Source organism: Schistocerca americana, chromosome 2, assembly GCF_021461395.2.
Source record: "Schistocerca americana isolate TAMUIC-IGC-003095 chromosome 2, iqSchAmer2.1, whole genome shotgun sequence".
Taxonomy (NCBI): domain Eukaryota; kingdom Metazoa; phylum Arthropoda; class Insecta; order Orthoptera; family Acrididae; genus Schistocerca; species Schistocerca americana.
In genome coordinates this window covers 190,067,974-190,089,449 of record NC_060120.1, presented here as the reverse complement: position 1 = coordinate 190,089,449, position 21,476 = coordinate 190,067,974, and the positions used below count along the sequence as shown (strand labels likewise).

General features: G+C 38.8%; 1 protein-coding gene across 2 annotated transcripts in view; it reads left to right on the top strand.

The window, feature by feature from the left end:
- Positions 1–21,476, top strand: part of LOC124595908 (tRNA-splicing endonuclease subunit Sen2) — a 52,030-nt gene that overhangs the window by 12,973 nt on the left and 17,581 nt on the right. For both annotated transcript variants that reach the window (XR_006978258.1, XM_047134820.1), the window contains exons 2-3: positions 2,032–3,022; positions 15,522–15,682. Coding sequence is in view for 1 of the 2 variants with exons in the window: in XM_047134820.1 (XP_046990776.1) it covers positions 2,032–3,022; positions 15,522–15,682 (1,152 nt within the window). In the remaining variant the exon portion in view is untranslated. The remainder of the gene's footprint in view (positions 1–2,031; positions 3,023–15,521; positions 15,683–21,476) is intronic.

Here is a 21,476-nt window from a genome sequence, read left to right as displayed (position 1 = left end):
ACCACACCTGCACAACATTCAAACACCTTTTCAGTGCAGTACTTTGAAACATCAATTGACTCAAATGGGATACCGTTTTTCACATACATGGCTACTCCCCCACACCGCAAAGAGCTCCTAGAAAAGCTGCCAGCCAACCTGTATCCTGGTAAAGGAAGCCTCTGAATTATCTCCTTATTTAAGAAGTGTTCAGATATACCAATAATTTCAGAGTCAACATCTATAAGCAGTTCACTAACTTTATCTCTAATACCTTGTATATTTTGATGAAATATACTAATTCCCTCATTAATCGGATACCCAAGCTTTGTAGAGAGTGGTTTCTTTGTTAGAGAGACTTCCCTTAAGCAGGAATACCTATCAGCTGACTTCAATCTAAAAAAGGTACAGCTCTAACACCCACAACTACCGGAATTTTCCCATGAGTGATCCCACCACCCCCACCTATGCTGTCACCTATAAGTTTTGCCAACCTCCCCTTCCCATACCTGTTGAGGTGCAGGCCAAATGATCTGGATCGAGGGTGAGGGCACCCTATCCATGTACCTCCAGAACATCAACATTTTCTCTCTTATTTGCTTCACCTGGTCCTCCTCAGCCCAACAAACTGCCTTCCTTGATGTTTTCCTCCCACCCTTGGCCATCGTGTCTGTAGTAATGAGCAGACCCTCTCGAAATATACCAAGGGTCTCACTCGGGCCATCTCAAACCATAATTATCCTCCCAACCTAGTAAAGAAACAAATAAATCTTGTGTTCCTTATCTTTCCAGTCACCCACCACTTCCCAAAGTCCCCTTGTGACTCAACATCGTTCATGATTGTGGCAACTGAATCACATTTTCTGCCAGGGATTTGGCTACATCTTCTCTTGCCCTAAAATGAAGAATTTCCTACCCACTGTCCTTCCAACTGCTCCCACAGTGGTATTCCACCACCCACCAAACCTACACAATATCTTTGTCCATTCCTACTTAACTCCTGCTCCCAATCCCTTGTCTTATGGCACATGTCTCTATAACAGACCTAGATGCAAGACGTGTCCCATAAGTCCTCCCACCACCAACTACTCCTGTCCAATCACAAGTGTCACCTATCCCATCGAAGGCAGGATTACATGTGAAAGCAGTCATGTGATCTAGAAGCTAAGCTGCACACACTGTGCTGTTCTGTGTGGCCATGACAATACAACAAGCTGCCTGTCTACATGAATGCAACCAAAAAAGTGTGTCCAGGAAACAGGTGGGCCACCCAGTTGCTGAGCATTCTGCCCAACACAGTTTTCTTTACTTCAGTGACTGCTTCACAGCCCATGCCATGTGGATCCTCCCTACTGACACCAACTTTTCCGAATTGGGCAGGTGGGGACTCTCCCTGCAAAATATCCTACATTCCCATAACCCTCTTGGCCTCAATCTTCATTAGTTACTGCCCTTCACCCGCCTATCTGCTTCCCTGTTCTCACTCCAGCACTAAATAGTCTTTTATCCCACCAATGCACCTACAGTCTGTTTACGTGTCTCGTTCACCCCCCCCCCCCCCCCCTGCTACCACAACACAGATTGCTTCTCCCATCACGTGCTGTTGCTCACAGTCTGGACACAGCAGCAGCAGTGTGAAAGTTATGTTTGTGCGAGTGTGTGTATGTGTGTGCTGTCTAATTCAGAAGAGGGCCTTTTGGCCAAAAGCTTACTTGTTTAACAGTCTTTTTGTTGTCCCAGTCCGCAACTCGACATCCCCACTGTGTGGTGAGTAGCAGTCTATCCTTTTCATAATGTTGTCAAAAGAGTATTAATTTTATTCCTGAGCTAGACACAGTGAAAGGGGTTCACATCATCATAGGCCAATAGTTCATGGTGGTTGTATTCATTTATATATGATTTGTTATTTGTATGATATTGATATTGTTAAATAGTGGAGTAATATTATGCTTCACAGGAATAATATTAGACTTCTGATATTTTTAGTTTCTGTAGTGACAGACATTATTTACTGACAACTTTGAAGATATTACAATATGTTTATATTTTCAGGGTTTCTTTGGGAAAGGTTCACTATCAAGGCATTTTCCCACTTTTGGAAGAGTCAAGAATGGCATTCCTCCATTTATTTCAGAGCGCCAGTGGAAGCAGAGAAACAAGTGGAAAGAAGATTCTGAATCTGAAGAGATTGCTATTTCAGTGAAAGTTGAAGACAATAGTGGATATCTAATAAAAGAAGAGGTCAACAGTGATACAGACCATTCATCATCACATTTAATGCAAAGTATTGGAGGTTTGGTTAAGGAACAAGGTCCTCAAGTGTTCCCACCTGACTGGCAGAGTGAACAAAAAGATACAGAGTCACCACAGCCTTTGCATACTTCATACCAAGCACCTACAATAAGATTTCACAGGGATCCCCCCAAGAAACGAGTAACTGTAGTGAACCCTGTGTCAGAACAAACCAGCAGTGACAATGTAAATGCAGGAGAAGGAACTTCATCAGGAACTGGTGGTGCATCTAGATCCCCAGTTGGAGGTAGTGCCAAAGATAGAAGCAAATCACAAAAAAGGGGAAGTGATGTTGAGGAAGACAGCAGATCACATGTGATTGAAGCAGGTAGGGTTGGACTGATGGATACAGAAGAGATCAAAAGTGAAATAAGGACAGATGACGAGTCTCCGTCAGCCAGTGAGCGCCTTTCATTACAAAGGAATGTTGAAAATGAAGTTGTTGTATTGCGTGATTCAGACAGTGAAGAAGAGGAATTGGTAATAGATAAACTGGAGGCGAGGTTGGTGCAAAACCCGTATCCAGTACCTGAACACTTGCACTTGACACTAGAAGAAGCCTTCTTTCTGTCGTATGCTCTTGGATGTTTGCAAGTACTGGACCTCACAGGCAAAGTGATGACATTAAGAGAACTGTGGGAGACATTTCGTGCATCAGATGCTGAGTTTGTGCAAAAGTATGTTGCCTATCACCATTTCCGTGGAAAAGGATGGGTAGTCAAATCAGGACTTAAATATGGCGGAGATTTCTGTAAGTATTTGTAGCACATTAAGGTCCAGCATACCATGCTATTTCATTATTGTTGGAGTGTGTTTTTCCTCAAAACAAGTATTGTTATTGTAATTATAATAATAATTATTATTTGATTATTGGTGGTGACATTAGCAGGTGTGTTTCGGTGCTTCAAAGATGGATCGTCATCAGGACAAAAGTATTGTGTGATGAATGGGATTTAAAAGTACGGGTACGAGTCGAGACTTAAATTACTCATAAGCGGCCCCTGGAATATTTATTGGAAAAGGCCCTGGAACCCCCTGCCCCCCCCCCCCCCCCCCTCTCTCTCTCTCTCTCTCTCTCTCTCTCTCTCTCTCTCTCTCTCTCTCTCTCTCTCTCTCCCCCCCCCCCCTCCCCCTCCCCCTCCCCCTCCCCCTCTCCCCCCCTCTCTCATACTCTCTCACACACACACACACACACACACACACACACACACTCTCTCTCTCTCTCTCTCTCTCTCTCTCTCTCTCTCTCTCTATGAGGATAGACAGTTTGATGAACCATTTCAATTCCCTTATAGATAATTTGATTATGAACTAACAAAATGAGCCAACTCAACACATTAAAAGCTACAAACTAAAAATTCAGGGATGCAGATAACACACAAAATTTCAAATACTCTCTTCATGAGCTTCATTGTCAGCTCAGGTAGAGTGTTCGTCATTAGTTTTTTGCTATGTTAATGAATCCTTTGCATCTCCATTTTTTGGCAGTCCGTCACTTCCTTCTTAATGCTGCTTTGCATACTGTCATCCAGTACATCATTCAGGATCTGAATTCTCTTCCTCCCATGCCTCTTTCTTTCATTACATGTGCCCTTCTAAAACTGTTTTTCTAAACCCTCCTTCTTCTTTAATGTTTCTTCTGTGCTATGCTTTTCCTCCTTTTCCTAACATTCAGTAATAGGCTATTTATCTATATTGAAAATATGTTTCAGATTGTTGTTATTGTGATTGATTGTAACATTTAAGTAGCATTTACAGTCAACATTGTCACAAAATATATCTTATTTGTTTATAATTAAAGCTTAAAAATCATTAAATATCAAGATCTCTCGTCATGTGATCAAAAACACTCTGTTAATGGCTGATGCTCTGGTGAAGTTACAGACTAGGAACAAAACAAAACCATACTTGTGTTATAGGAGCATTCGCCAAAGTTGCAAGGTTTTTATGTACTTTTACTGCCAATAGTTTAGCTATATACTGATGGAAAATGCAATTACAACTTTTAAGTGACAGTAGATAGGAATTTCGTGAATGTTAATAGTGAACTCTTGCGAAAGTTGATAGTTTATGCTCCACCCATTTAGAGCGGTGATATGTGCAAGAAATATGTCGCTGCGGTAATGGACTCTTGAGTCCGGTATGACCAGTGTGTCAGTAATAACCTCTGTGTGTGTGTGTGTGTGTGTGTGTGTGTGTGTGTGTGTGTGTGTGTGTGTGTGTGCGCGCGCAACAATGGAAATTCTTTTCTCCCGTCCCTGCAACATCATTAAATTTGATCAAAACTAAGGAATTGCAGATCTTTTGCAAATGGGTCCGTGTATTGTAACTAGATTGTTGAGTACATCATGAGCTACAACCCAAAGCACAAAAAAAATGTTGTTGGTAAAACTTGATGCTGATTTGCTGTGTAGAAGACGCTAAGCAGAGAGGGTGCATCTCTCAGGTGTTCTGTGGTGCAATAGATAGCAAATAGGACTGCAGTGCAACAGGTCACATTTTCGAATCCTGGAAAGGTCATATATTTTTTTAAAGTTTTACACAGAATATGAAAATAGCTTTAGCAAGAACTGATTGTATAGCAGCTGTTTTTATCAAGGGATGTCTTACATACAGTTTCACATTAGCCTAATCTGAGAACCAGACAACAGTGTGTAAAACATGCAGTGATACAAACGTAAGGGCTGTGATGTTTGTGAGTGTAAACTAACATTAGTGTCTGAAGCAGACTAACTACATCTTTATGTAAGATGATGACACTGCAAAAGTTTAAACAATAAGGTTCCTGGCTAGGCAGTACGAAGGTAAACCCATAGTTCCTATAAAATAAAAAGTGTGTGGTTACATTAACTAGAAAATATCTTTTTGAACATGATGTGTGTGAACAGCAATTGCAAATGTGAGTGCATGTGAACAGGAAGGAAAACACAATAATATGAGGGTAATCCCAAAAGTAAGGTCTCCTGTTTTTTTATAAGTACATCGACCTGCTTATTTCTAATGGCTTACATCAGTTCACAGCTTGAAAATTTAGCCATTTTTTGACATAATCACCATTTCTGTCGATGCATTTTTGTAGATGCTATGGAAGTTTTTGTATGCCCATGTCATACCAGCTCGCCGCCATGCTGTTCAGAAGGTTATGAACCTCTTCTTTCACCTCGTCGTCGGAGCTGAATCACTTTCTGGCCAAATGTTCTTTTAACCTAGGGAAACAAAAACTGCTGCAGCGTCTTCAAAAATGCATTGGCAGAAATGGTGATTATGTCAAAAAATAGCTAAATGTTCAAGCTGTAAACTGATGTAAACCATTGTAGAAATAAACAGGTCTGTGTACTTATAAAAAAATAGGAGACCTTACTTTTGGGATTGCCCTCGTATTCTGTTTCTGAGCAGTGTGGTGAAGTTTTGTAATTGTGATTTGGTTTTCATATGAGATGACTGTCGAGTTGTTTCACAAATAAGTTAATATGTTCTTTCAGGTTAGGTTTGAACCAGCAATCTATACGGTTATCGCTCTAATTCCTGAGCTTCCAAATAACTGAGATGTAGTAAGGTAAAATGACGATCTTAAGTAGGAATCTAATTTCATTCATTGAAGTGCTATCTTTTGTTGAAAGAGCCGGAGAGCATATCTCGGAGTTAAGTTAATGTTACCTTCGTAGTGCAACACACATTCAATTACGTTAGTGAATTTGTGTGTCGATGTGCTGGAAATTTGCTGGTACAGTGCAACCCCATTGTACGCATCTTCTAATTCTCTGGAACACTCAAAAATAACTGTTCAGGAATTTTTGTTGATGTATTTGTGCAGTATGGTACTAAACACCATTTATAACCCATTTTCCAAAACGTAAATTCCAAAACAAGACATCACTGTAGATTAGCATTATGACAGCAGGAGCGGTGAGTTAGCCAGTGACATCACAGGCATCACTTGACTCAAATGGAGTGTTTTAGTGGGTGTTCAAATTATTTGAATTTCGTTTCTGTTTTTACAAAAGAATACTGAAATTCAAGAGCAAAACAGCATTTTAGAAAATGACATAATTAATCATTTAAGATAGCTTCCAGAAAACAGTCAAATACCTTATTGTCTCTGCCCTACTGCTCTTCTCAGTATCCCTGCATTTTTCACTCTATATGTCCAACTTATTTTTTCCATCCTCTTCCATGTCCACATCCCAAAGGCTTCCAGCCTTGCTCTATCTTTCTTCTTCATTGACCATGTCTCAGCACTATATAGGACACTCCATATAAAACTCTACAGTGGTTTTAGTTTCTGTGCTGCACTTCATCACTTTCTATTCTTTTTACTTGGTAATAAAGCTTTCCATGTGTTACAAAGTTTCTCTATTCAGCATTATCTTTATGCTTTCCTTTTCTTCTAGTGCCCTTGCTTTCTTTCTTTCTTTGTATTGATATTTATTCCGTAGCTCTTTCCCTTAGCTTCAATGACATGCTCTATCTCCTGCAACTCTTTTTCATTTGTCACTAGAAGGACAATTTCATCTGCAAACCTCAGACACCATTTTCTTGTTTCTTGAGTCCCAACCCCACCCTCTCCCGCTTGCCATCTTTTGAGCACTACTCAGACGGCCTTGTCTTACTCCTTTTCATGGTTCAGTCCACTTGGTACTTTCTCCATATTAATTAAAGCCTTTGACATTGCTTTACTAACTCACAACCAAAACCAAGTGGTCAGCTTTCAGCATAACCAAGACGTCGCGTTGCGCTACAAATCAGTCTGTCACCATAACCTACATTCCAAAAAATATATTTTTTGCTATATTAGATGCAAAGAATATTGTCAGTGTTCTGCTTTCTTTCTGTTTGTGCGTGTATGAAGTCAAATGGCACATCATTATTTTGTCATAGGATCGGTAGACTCAATTAACTCCTTTCCCCTCTCACTCTCACTGACACTTCTTGACTTAAATGTAATGAGTTTATGTCACCAGCTTCTTTCAGTTCACTCTCTTTTCCCTTGTTATTGTTGTAAGTTAATCCCAAGCCACAGTATCATAAGCCTTTTGCATGTCTATAAAACATATTTATAAGCCTTCTCCCTACTCAATAACACTCCTCCCCCCCCCCCCCCCCCAAAAAAAAAAATAGTAGTATCCCTATTGCAGATGTTGTACCTGTATTTCTGCTCGTCAGCCAAATTCTCCTCCATTACCTTTCCAAATATGTTATTTAAAACTTTAGCTGCATGTGAAATGAGACTAATTACTCTGTGCTTACCGCAGGTGTTTAATTTATAGGCTCCCTTCTATCCTGAATTTTAATGTCCTCTTTTTCAGAAGAATTTTAATAACTAACATTGATATCTAGATATTTGGTGACCAAGCTCCAAAACCTGAGAAGGATCTGTATTTGGACTTCCCACCAAAGTATAAATAGACTATGCCCTAAAGTGGTGCACTCCATGGAATGTAAATATATAATAGTGTTTGAATAGAGGACTAACGAATTACAGCTGGAGTCTGCCATGACCTACAAATACAGATCTAGAAATAGCGACGTATCTTGTGCTGAAGTAGTATGATTACATAGTCATTGTTGTAGGTACATTGACAAGCTTTGATCCCCAATCGCAGACTGAAATTTGTTTATTAAGAGATCTATTCATACACTTGTATGGCCTATCATGAACTAGTACTCAGATGTGTAAAACTCATTTCAGATTGAACTAAAAAGGAAATGAAATGTTTACAGAGTAGAATAGTGGGGATGGCAACAGACATCTAGAATTAATTTTACACCCTGAAGTGGAATGTGTTCTGTTTTGAAACTTGATAATAGATTAAAACTGAGTGTCAGGTGGACCCAGGTCCAGGACCACATCTCTCATAGGCACGTTTCTTACTGACTGAGCTATCCAGGTATGATTCATGACCTACCCTCACAGCTGAAGTTTGTCACTAGGCCTACATCTCTCCTCATTTTCAAACTTGACAGCTATCCTGCATACCTGCCTACCTACTAAATAGTCACAAGCTTATTTACTGTTCTGGAGAGAGTAATTCAAATGCTGTAAAATTTCAGCTGTCAAACTCTCCAAAAAATGCATTGAAAATCTTACAAAACACATTTAGAAAATTTAAGAAATGATTTTCAAGAAGGAATCTGCATATATTCTTCATCTCCATGCACACTGGTTATTTGGAGAGCGTGAATATGAGATTAAAATAATGAAAGATGCATGAAGGCATTTAAGTAAACATTTTTATTGCTATCTGTGTGAATCCATATTACTGTATAAAAATATGGATGGAATATCAGAGTTTTAACATCTCATTGGCCTTGGGATCACTGGTGGTGGAGCAGTAGTTGAGTTGCACAGTGATGGAGAAAGAAATTAACTTTGGCCTGATTGAAGGAACCATCCTAGCATTTGTTTGAAGTTAAACAATGAAAACTCCAGGTAGAAATATCGGCAATGTAGGAAAAGACAGATTACTAATTACTGTAAAGAAGTCACATTAGTACTTTTTTTGTAAATAAAACCTCCTTTTCGTGCTGCAACTTAATTTATTTTTCCCAGAGGCATTTTGCCTTTTTCTTGCTCTAAGGCACGTTCAGTGGGATCTATAATGATATTGTTTTGTTATTTTTAGATTATCAAACAGTTCGTGTCATGTTTCTTTATTTGAGTAAGTAATTACTTAAAGTTTGCTGTGATCCGCATTTCCTCTCATGTGACGTGAAATGTTCGATAATCTAAAAATAACAAAACTGTATCGTTATAGATTCCGCTGAAGATGCCTTATAGCAAGTAAAAGGCAAAATGCGCCTGGGAAAAATAAATGAAGTTGCAGTAAGAAAGGGTAGTTTTATTTACAAAACCAAGTATTTCTGTGCTTTCTGCAGAGGATGGCCACACAAACAAACTTGTTATTCACTCCACGCCAGACATTTTCATGTGATCTCTACCAGAAATTCAGAAGAATCCAGCTGAACATTCATAAGACCACACAACAAATAAAATTCAACAAAATATGCAATTGTAACGATCTTGTGTCTAAACATATCAATGTAAAGATTAAAAACAGTTCACCCAGCACCCAACAAGCAATGCTTGACACTCAGAAAATGTGGTTAAAATATGAAATCAAATTCCTATACCCTACAAAACAAGAACTAAATTACGAGTTATATGAGACACATTTACAACTTGCAAACACCATTAATAGTTTGACAGTTTTCTCCCATCTGCTCAACAAGGTCAAAAGGAACACAAAAACTGCTGTACAAAGAAAGGAAACAGTTCATAGAAGAAAGAGCAACCAACTCAAAAAACTACAGGCACAATACAATACCTTTACACACACGCACAAATTCTACCCAAGATTAGTGAACCTTACAGACACAGAACTAAGCAGTAAAGAAAGACAGCTGTTGGGGAAAGGATTAAAATACTATGTAAATTCAGAAATACTATGTAAATTCAGAAACAGAGTCCTCTGAATTTCTGGTATGGACCACATGAAAATGTCTGGCATGGAGTGAATAACAAGTTTTTTTGTGTGGCCATCCTCTGCAGAATACATAGAAAATCTAATTATAGAAGCAGGAAGTGTTTTGACAAGGCAAGATAGGAATGAAACCAATAGTGTCAACATTGGACCAACTACAGAACTAAAAAAAAAGAAATACATAATATAATTACCTGTATAAAAACATAACTGCACAAAAACACAGAATCTGCAACACTCAGAAAACTTAAGAGAAAACTTCAAAATGAAAATGTTATCATTTCTAAAGCAGACAGTGTGAACACAGTAGTACTGATAGACAGAGAACAATACATTGGAAAAACACAAGAAATCATTTCACAAAACAACATTACAAAATCAGACCCAACAAACAGATTCCAGACAAAAGTAAAAAACACCCTGAAAAATGTAGACACCATGCTGGATAACATGGAGAACTGAAAGTTGGCACAGATTAATCCCACTGCGCCTGTCCTCCGAAGCCAACCAAAGATCCACAAACAAAATCTTTCTGTGAGACCAGGATTCCAGAAAATTCCCCACATACCAGCTTGCAGAATACATGTAAAAATTACTGCCAGAAAATTTCAAAGTACAAGAACACAGAACCATTAAAACACTACACAGCTAATACAACAAATAAATATATAAAAATCCCAGACAAAGCAATGCTACTCTAATTTGATGTAGAAAACGTGTTCCAAGATACCAGTACCAGAAACAATAGAAATCATAGATAAGAACCTGAAAACTTAGTCAACTCCCTGATGAACAGATTAAGGAAGCTCATAACAGAACAGAATTACTTCCATTTCTATAATGAATTTTATTTACAAGAAGAGGGATTACCAATGGTGTCCCCAGTTTCAGGAGCCTTAGCAAATATTTTTGTAAATCACAATTGAACAGGTCATTTTCACAAAAATAGTAGCAAAAGAATACAACATACTGTATTGGTTCAAGTATATGGATGACATTCGTTGCTTAACAGATTAACCACAAACAAAAATTGAAAAACTACACACTGACATCAAGAAGGGACATAAAAATATAAAATTCACAATTGACAGAGAACAGAATAACTAAATTAATTTTCTGGATATAACAATCAAAAAACAAAAATTGAAATTTAGCGTAAACCCGCAGCAATGGACCTTATCATTCCCCAATCCTCGAACCACCCACACTCAAAATAGCAAGCAGCACTTTGACACATGCTCCATAGATTCAACACAGTGCCATTCACAAAAGAAAACTACCAAAAAACTGGACATAATAATACACATAGCACAAAACAGCGGTTGCAGTAGTAACATAGTCACAAAGCTAAATAACAAAATTAAAAGTAAAATAAAGCAGAAAGCACCAAACCACAGACAACAACATGACAGAACCAAACACAAACGCGCTTACCATAACACCTAGACAGAATAATCAGAAGAAGATGAAAGAAAACACAAGAATGACATAAAAACACGAACTCTCACATAAAATCACCAACATTTTCAAAAGACAGGGGATAAATGTAGCATACACAACAGACAATTCTATACATAAATACACTACAAAACTGACAAAAAACGGAGACATATCCCAGAAAGCAGGTATATATCAACTAGTGTAACACTTGTGAAGGCAAACAAATGGGACAAACAGGTAGAGCATTCGATGTCAGATACAAAGAACATACGAGAGCTTAGACGTAAGGGGCCAAACCACACCACATCTGCAGAACACCTAAGAGAACATAACCACAAACCAACCACTAGAGAACAAGACATGAAACTAACTAGAATCAACAATAAAAAACATCTCTTAACCCTGCAAAAAACTTACCACATACAGAAAATCAAGGCAAAAGTTGTTGGTTTTGAACATACACTTTGTTAGGGTGGTGACACGTAGATAAACAACCAAAGAGGAGGAAATACATAATGAAGTTACAATATTCACACTGTTAAAAGCACAGTGTTTGAACAAATAGCTATACCTAGTAGCAAAAGAATAATAGTAAACCACAAAAAAGGAGGGGAAACATGGTGAACAGTGTGAAAAAGTTCAGAATACAAAATTGTACTTGTTGTTGTTGTTGTTGTTGTTGTTGTTGTTGTGGTCTTCAGTCCAGAGACTGGATTGATGCAACTCTCCATGCTACTCTATCCTGTGCAAGCTTCTTCATCTCCCAGTACCTTCTGCAACCTACATCCTTCTGAATCTGTTTAGTGTATTCATGTCTTGGTCTCGCTTTACAATTTTTACCCTCCACACTGCCTTCCAATAATAAATTGGTAATCTCTTGATTCCTCAGAATATGCCCAACCAACCGTTCCCTTCTTCTAGTCAAGTTGTGCCACAAATTTTTCTTCTCTCCAATTCTATTCAATACCTCCTCATTAGTTATGTGATCTACCCATCTAATCTTCAGCATTCTTCTGTAGCACCACATTTCAAAAGCTTCTATTCTCTTCTTGTCCAAACTATTTATCGTCCATGTTTCACTTCCATACATGGCAACACTCCATACAAATACTTTCAGAAATAACTTCGTGACACTTAAATCTATACTTGATGTTAACAAATTTCTCTTCTTCAGAAACACTTTCCTTGCCATTGCCTGTCTACATTTTATACCCTCTCTGCTTCGACCATCATCAGTTATTTTGATCCCCAAATAGCAAAACTCATTTACTACTTTAAGTGTCTCATTTCCTAATCTAATTCCCTCAGAATTCCCGACTTAATTCGACTACATTCCATTATCCTTGTTTTGCTTTTGTTGATGTTCATCGTATATCCTCCTTTCAAGACCATGTCCATTCCATTCAGCTGCTCTTCCAGGTCCTTTGCTGTCTCTGACAGAACTACAATGTCATTGGCGAACCTCAAAGTTTTTATTTCTTCTCCATGGATCTTAATACCTACTCCAAATTTTTCTTTAGTTTCCTTTACTGCTTGCTCAATATACAGATTGAATAACATCGGGGATAGGCTACAATCCTGTCTCGCTCCCTTCCCAACCACTGATTCCCTTTCATGCCCCTCGACCCTTATAACTGCCATCTGGTTCCTGTACAAATTGTAAACAGCCTTTCGCTCCCTGTATTTTACTCCTGCCACCTTCAGAATTTGAAAGAGAGTATTCCAGTCAACATTGTCAAAAGCTTTCTCTAAGTCTACAAATGCTAGAAACGTAGGTTTGCCTTTCCTTAATCCATTTTCTAAGATAAGTCATAGGGTCAGTATTGTCTCATGTGTTTCAACATTTCTGTGGAATTCAAACTGATCTTCCCCGTGGTCTGCTGCTACCAGTTTTTCCATTCATCTGTAAAGAATTCATGTTAGTATTTTGCGTCCGTGGCTTATTAAACTGATAGTTCGGTAATTTTCACATCTGTCAACACCTGCTTTCTTTGGGATTGGAATTATTATATTCTTCTTGAAGTCTGAGGATATTTCGCCTGTCTCATACATCTTGCAAACGAGATGGTAGAGTTTTGTTAGGCCTGGCTCTCCCAAGGCTGTCAGTAGTTGTAATGAAATGTTGTCTACTCCCAGGGCCTTGTACCCTGATGGAGTACGATAAACCTGTGACAGGACTGGAATAGTAAGTGCTGGGTGGTTGGATTGTGTAGGTCTTGCACCTGGATCTTATTATTTCCCCGTATTCCGTAGACATCACAAAGAACACCTTTATGGATGTGGACTGACAAGAAAACATCACCAGGTTGACCTCATATTTTAAGAAGAATAAAGCACACTTGGAAGATACCAGCTGCAGCAGTCTATCCTGCATTAAAATTTGGGCCATAATTCTGATACTACTCAGTTATGACCTTCTGAAAGTATGGTTTGAAACTTTGCGCATGCTGTATGTTTGTTACTCGCTCCACCCCACTGCGGCCACTGAATGCCCGAGTGTGAAGTAATGGGCAATTGAGTGAGTGAGAGATTTGTACATTGTTAACGAGCTTTGTTCATTGTGTCAAAGTGTGCAGTTTCTAACCTGTAGCTGGTGCCAGAGAGCACTGTATTTTGCTGTGCTTAACCCCTTCATCTCCACAATTTGTTGCTTATTTTCCCAGCTACTGATTATTTATCTCTCATCCATGCTTTTATTTTCTTTTAGACCTTTGCTTATGTTTGACCTGTTGATTGGCCTTCCTGCCTACCCATGTTTTCTCACCATTTACTTGTTAGAATTACACTGTTGGTTTTCCTGATGCAATTTCCTGGTATGCTCTGGGACACTGTGCCCTAATTATCTTCCTTTTTCCATGGTGGAAACAAAACAATGTATTTGCTAATACCTGTTTAGTTTTTCATTCTGTGGGGAAAGGAGAGGGACACAAATATGTTGTGGAACATCATGAAGATAAAAAAATAAAACGATTACAGCATGATACCCAGAAAATATGTTGCCTATTTGTCCAGGGAATTGATTTAGTTCAATTTGCAATCAGTCTCTTTCATTAAATTGTGGTCTGTTATATACTTACAGTTGAGATACACTCAGTAAATTGCTTTAATTATTATGTGAGTCTTTATTAACCCTGCTGTTCTGTTTGAGTCCATATGACCGAAATGGTTATAAATTTCATTTCTTATAATTTAAATATCAAAATAACTTTATGACATTTGGTGACTTCTGAAAATACAAGGGCAGTAAGTTGTTAAAACGTTTTAAGTCATCTGGTCCTAAACCATAAGTGTTACATATGTAATGTTTGGGTCAGTGTGACCCAACATTAATATGATTACTCTAAAGTCAAATACTTTCTGCTTGTCTCATATTTTATAGTAGTAATGACTTTCATTGTTCATACTTACTCTCAACATTCAACAAGTCAAGAAAGGTACTGCATTTACAACAATGGACTTGTCATTACGTCTTGTCAACTGTTAGAATTATCTGTTGTTTCTGCTCAGTTTGTGTTCTCTATTGTTTGTGATCAGTCTGAATTGTGACATCATGATGGTTACATCATTGACTGACACTTAGTTGGAAAGATTAGCACATAGCTCAACAGACGAAGGATCACTTTATGAGTTCAAAGACCATGTCAGTAATGCATCTCAGAGTGAGTATTCTGATGACATTGACGACAGTCCACAGTCTGTTCAAAGTAATGTACAGACTTCTGGTTCTAAAAATGAGAATATAGAATGGCAATTTCAACCACCAGCACAACACGGTCACCTTCTTGCTTTGAACATCATCAGGAGTACCCTGGGAGTTACTAGATATGGGAGCAGCACAGTAAGTGATGTAGAAAGTTCATTTGAAATATTATTTTCGACAGCACTTCAGAATGAAATAATAGAGGTGACAAATATTGAGGGATAATGAGTTTACAGTTAACAATGGACAAACATGGATGATTATCTTTTTCACTCATACTTGGGACTCCTATTCCTTTCGGGTGTGTATTGCTCACATGAGGAATCTACAAAAAGTTTGTGGGATGAGGATACTGAGCGAAATCTATTTCTAGCAACCATGTTCCTAGAAACATTCTAAATGTCACATGTCTTGTGACAAGAGAGGAAAGATGACGTACTGATAAACTCTCCACAATTCGTAGTATGTGGGAGAAGTGATTAGAAGTCCTTCCTAAATGGTATAGTCCACATTGACCTGAACAGTACATTTGTATAGTAAAAATGAACAGAACAGCAGGGTTAATAATGATTTAGTGGCCTCTATTCCATCAGAATATTAACAGTAATGCATTGTTCTCTACTTTTCAGTACTGTACAAGGAAGGCCCTCCATTCTATCATGCATCATACATTGTTCTGGTAGAAGTACTACGGCAAGCTGACTTGGGCAGGAGCTCCTCACACAATCGCCGGTCAATCTCTTGGCCATTGCTGTTTGGGGTCAATCGTCTTGCTGAAACTGTTGGCAAAGTCAGTACCATAACAAATTTTTATTTTATTGTAATGCATATAGGTCACATTAGGTGAACTGCGATGTCCCAAGTCGAAGATTAGCAGTAGAGTAAAGGAAGATAATACTAAGCATATAGTAGAGGCATTGAGTGGCAAATAAGCACATTAAAAAAATTGGAACATCGTAGCTGATCTTGTGAACTGAGTTCTTTTTCAGAATACACATACCCGAAGAGTGCTTGTTCAGGTTCTGCGGTCTGTGTATTCTTTGAAGAAGGGAGGTTCGTAAGGTTAGCTGTTATATATCAGCACTTATTTATGTTTCTGTGTGCTACTCAGTGCCCTGGTTATTAATTTCATTGCTTATAGTTCAGATTTATTGTATGTGAACATATTGTGTCATTTTGAATACTAAGCATTTTTATTCAGTGTATGAAAAATAAATCAGTGGTGCTACCAGATATAAGGTGGTTACAAAGAATTGTAATTGTAACTCTGAAGTGAGAGCCACCTCATATGGCCACACAGTACATCTGCATTGTATGGTTGGTAAATATTATCTGTACTTGTGCTCTTGTTTAATTTTTTACTTCCATTTCGCCTGCAGACTTAAATATGAAGAACTTATAAAACTCAGGCATAATTTGCTTAGAAACTTCATTTGTGGCGGTACATCAGCAGATGGGAAGGTTTTGCATTTTAGAATTTGGTTTCTAAATCTGTGTTACCGTCATGGAATTTTAAGCACTTTTCCTGTGCTTCCAGATAATAATAGTGAATTATAAGTTGATACAGCTTCTTACAACAATTAAACAAAACAAAAATTGTATTCTTGCAGTAAGGCAAGACCCTCTTTAACTCTGTATTATCTTCATACAATTTATTTGAAAATTTTTGGTTTCTCCAGGTCTCTTCCATGAATAGGATCCTCTTTCGTGGTTCTTCAACCAAATGTTAGGAATAATTAAATTGTGCAAGGTTGCTTCCTCTTTGATTTCTTCAGTCCACAATGTCTTACAATTCTTTCTTTTTTTTCCTTTTTCTGCTACCAAATTTTAGTCCATCCAATTAAATTTCCTTCTTCCTGAATAATTTCTTTTTGCTCTTTATACATTCTGTCAATTCCTTCATCATCTGTGGAGCTGCTAGTAGGCATATAAACTTGTACTATTGTTGTGGGTGTTGGTTTCATATCTTAGCCATGGTGGTGTGTTCTCCGTGCAGTGCATAGTAACTTACCCACATTTCTATAAAAATGCCATTTTCCAACCCCACACTAATTATTTTGATGCCATTTAATCATTAGATCTATTTTCACATCTGTAATAGTACAGAGCACAATTATTAACACAGACAATAAGATAACCATTGCAAGTGGATGAATCTACTGGAAACATTAGTGTTACATTAATTTAGATTATTCTAAATAATGAGATGCCCCTTAGAGGAAAGGGAAAAGATAGATATTAGGTGCTTTGAGGTTTGTAAAGAGGACATTTTTTGGTACAGTAGACACAAAGTGGGCTTATGTTAAAGGGTTATAAATGATAAATAAAGAGCTGTTTGTGTGTGTGTGTGTGGGGGGGGGGGGGGGGGGGGGAGTGATGCACACACCTTTTATTAAATTTTTTCTTCCCTCAGTGTGTGACCCACCATTCATCAGCAGGCAAGCAGTTCACGTTCTGGAAATTCCATTATTATCTTAGTATCCTGAGATTTGTGGCTCTGGCTCTGAGCACTATGGGACTTAACATCTATGGTCATCAGTCCCCTAGAACTTAGAACTACTTAAACCTAACTAACCTAAGGACATCACCCAACACCCAGTCATCACAAGGCAGAGAAAATCCCTGACCCCGCCAGGAATCGAACCCAGGCGCGGGAAGCGAGAACGCCACCGCACGACCACGAGCTGCGGACCCTGAGATTTGTCATTGTATTCTTCATAGATAGTTCTGTTTACATGACCGAGTGGGAATGACATGCTACTAGGTACGAATCCAGATAGATAGAACAATGAACTCATATGAAGTTAAATTTAACAAAGTTAAATGTATCAACAGTGCATTTACTGTGCATTGACAGGTGTTAGAGTCTTTGTCAGTGCCGTCTGGGGTGAAGGAGAACACAGTGGGACAAAAGGTCACGTCAAGTGAGAGGATCCACCAGGAAAGAGGGCCCGGAAGGGGACTTAGAAGCGTTGTAGGCCATCGGCTGGCCTGCAGGTGAGTACTGCAAATAGAGGGAAGGTCAACAGCAGGGTTAAGAGACTGAAGGATGTTAAGTGCCAAAGCACTGGAGCATAGGAGGAGAAAAGATCAACGACAAGAATAGTCATGGATCACAGAGGCCATGCAGTACTGTTCCAGCTAGAGGATTAAGACTGGTCATGGCATCATTGAAAGCCTGAATGACAAGTGTTGTGGTGGCCACGTTGGGGACGGGGCGAGAAACAACAAAGGACTGCTGTGTCACAGCAGAAATATTACCAACAGCCTGGAAAAAATGCACCAAAGAAAGGCAACTGTGTGAGAGCACTAAGTGTGTCACTAGGGAAAACAACTCAAAAACCAGTTATCCTAGTCACCAATTTTGTTTTCATGGCTGAGTGGTTGGAATGACACGGTACTAGTTATGAACCCAGGTAGCTAAAACAATCAACTTTAGTAAGTCAAACTTTATTGAAGAGATGTGGTGAAGGCACCAGCAATGGCCCACCAGATTGACACACGGACTGCGAAGTGCTCTCTGGTCTTGGGTTATGAGCAGATCTGTAGTAGATAGTGTCCCATAAGGTGATAACTCAGTGACGATGTTGGTGGTGACGGCCTGTAAAGTGATGCAGAAGAGGCACTCGATGATGGCCCAGCAGTTTAACAGGCAGCCAGCTATGTACTCCTTCATATTTCGATGTGGGTGAACATCAGTTCAGAGAGACCGATGCACTCAGCAATGGGAGCTCCGTATGGAGGCATTGTGGAGGGTTGTTCACAGAGTAACTCCTTATGAGCTGCTACTGTGCTTGACAAAGGGAACTCCGTATTAACGGACTGGGTGGTCAGCACTTGGCTACCGAGCAACACCTGCCACTGAGCAACTCCTGGTGTGCATCTGGCTTAGATTAGCTGAGCGGCAGCCTGTATAGCTGTGTCACAGCAGTTGGAAGCACGTGATTGGTGGCAGCTGTGTAGTGCTAGTGGTGACAGTGCTACCTTTGGCAAGGCTTGCACCAGCAAGAACCATGACCACCACTGGGGATGGGAGGGAAAACAATTCTGCATGTTTATGTTTACATTGGATTGTTTTCTTCAATTGGCAGAGGTCGTGTAGCTCGCGGGTGAGGAAGGAGGCCACGCACAATACAATGCTGTATGAAGGGTAGTTGGCTCATAGGTCGCTAACTTGTATGATACTATGTGTAGAATATCAGTGGAAATACTTTCACCTGAAATTAGAGGATGCTAGACACAATGATTAAGCAAACAAGTCTAAGATATTGTGCCTACTAAATAGTTTGCATTTTTTGTACTATCCAGTGCAACAGAGATAAGCACAAGAAAAGTGGTGTACTTCTCATATTTTGAATCAGACACAGAATATTGTTTTGGGAAATGAAGATAATAAATCAGAAATATCAACGTTTCTGAAGTGGAACTTGGAAGTCTTTGGAATGCATAACAGAGAGAACTGTGGTATCCCTTATGAGGAGATCAGTAGATATTTAGAAATCCTTACTGGCATATTTTTGAGCTAATTCGCTTCATGTCCCAAAACTCAAGTTTACTCGAAGAAAAATTTTTTCACTATACGTAGGAAACGAGGAATAACACAAGTGTCATGCTCCCGCCACAGAGGTTAAAACTTGTGGGCTTTCAAATAATTAATGGTTTAATGGTGGCCCTTAACTATGTACCCTCAGACTCAGAGTTGAAATATTAAAACTTTTGGCTGGTTTCATTGTCTAGGGACTGGGATATGTAGTTGCTGCATTACAAGCCAAATACTGCTGAGTCTACAGTATACAATATGAATATATACATGAATCGAATGGTCGAAGGTTCCTATCGCTCGGCAATTACGAATTTTGAGTGTAACATAGAAATTTATAAATGAAAGATTGCAATTAAATAAAATCTGCAGGTACTATTTTTAATGACTTTAAATGATGAGTACGATAGCAGAAGTACCTTTAAGAATGCCATTTATTACTGCAAAACACTTATAGGTGTTGATGGTCCAGCAATTAAATAAAGTATAAGTTAAATAACACGGAAACAATAGATTCCTACTTCACATAATTAGTTACGACCAACAACATAGCTTGCGAGATATTCACTTCTAAATGCATACTACGTCTTCACTGCAGAAGCCATGGAAATCTCACAAGTGCACAAGTTAGCACTACAAAATATTTCTATCTCCCGCAGCCAGGCACAAACTGCTCAACACTCTCCAAGTATTTTCTGCGACCATCCATCGCGCCTTCTGTCCAGCTCTCCCCCCATGTCCTGTGCCACCCGATGCTCCTCCCCCTTTTCCATACAGTCCCTCCATTGACTTCGGTAGTCGCCTACCGTAGTAAGGAGTGCTGTGATTGACTAGAGTGCTCCCGCCATGTCTCCTAGCCAATACACACTCTCAAACATATTGAAACACATACGAAATACTAGATTTACATTTAAATAACGTGAAATTAAATAAATATTCTTATGGCTGGACCATAAACACGCTCTAACACACATTATTAAATACATAAGCAAATTAAATAAACATATATCAAAGAAATAGAAACAAAAGTAGGCCAGTAGTCTAATGTCTCTGTCCTTTCTAAAACAGTAAATATTTGACCAATTTATTCATGAATAGTATATATCGGATATAAACAAAGTCATAGATGAATAAAAATATTTATAAGCATGCTGCTACTGTTTTCTCGAGTAACTGTGGAGTACTAATGGCCTGACACAATCAGTAGTAATCAGCCACTTTGACCTCCAATAACTCAGGTACTATTCAAGTTACATGCCTGCAATTCATACCAATTTAGGTTTACACTAATAGTTTTCTAAAGACACGTCAGTCGAGAAAATCAGATGGACTGTTTAGATTTTGGAAATACGTTGCTGGGTGTAACGTGTATAATTTACAGTCGGAGACTAAACTTTAAACTAATAAACATATTGAAAATCTGATTATACCATCAGAATCGTCGTGCAAATAATGGTAATGTACATGTCTTCTTAAGGTATCATAGTTCCTCTGGCTATTATTAACACTTTGCTGACCAGCAACACCACAGTTGTGTCATGTTCGAAATAGTGGTCAACGGTTGGCGACACCACAGTGGTGTCGTGTGTATAGTATTGCGCAGTGGCTGGCGACACCAGAATGGTGTCATGAGCGTAGTATTGCGCAGTGACTGGTGACAGCACTTTGCTATCTTTTTCATTCTGTTGGTGTTTTTTAGGTAACAATAAGTTACACACGTCAACATTTTTTTTTTTATAAGTACTTGTGTACTTTCATCATGGCAGATGAAAGAGACGATACGATTATTTACGATGAATTCATGGACGTCTTGTCTGACATTCCAGATGACTTGGCCGATTGAGAAGAAGACATTGGATACCAAAAAAATAAAAGTGAAGTAGAATCATCGGAAGATAGTGAAATACGTCCAAGAAAAATTTGGCAAACGCTATGGTTGCCAACTGATTTGGATGAATCAGACGAAGAAGAAAGACTATGATTTACTGAGAACCAATAATAAATTTGAAGGATCTCTGGGTCCACACACATTTCGCAAAGATAC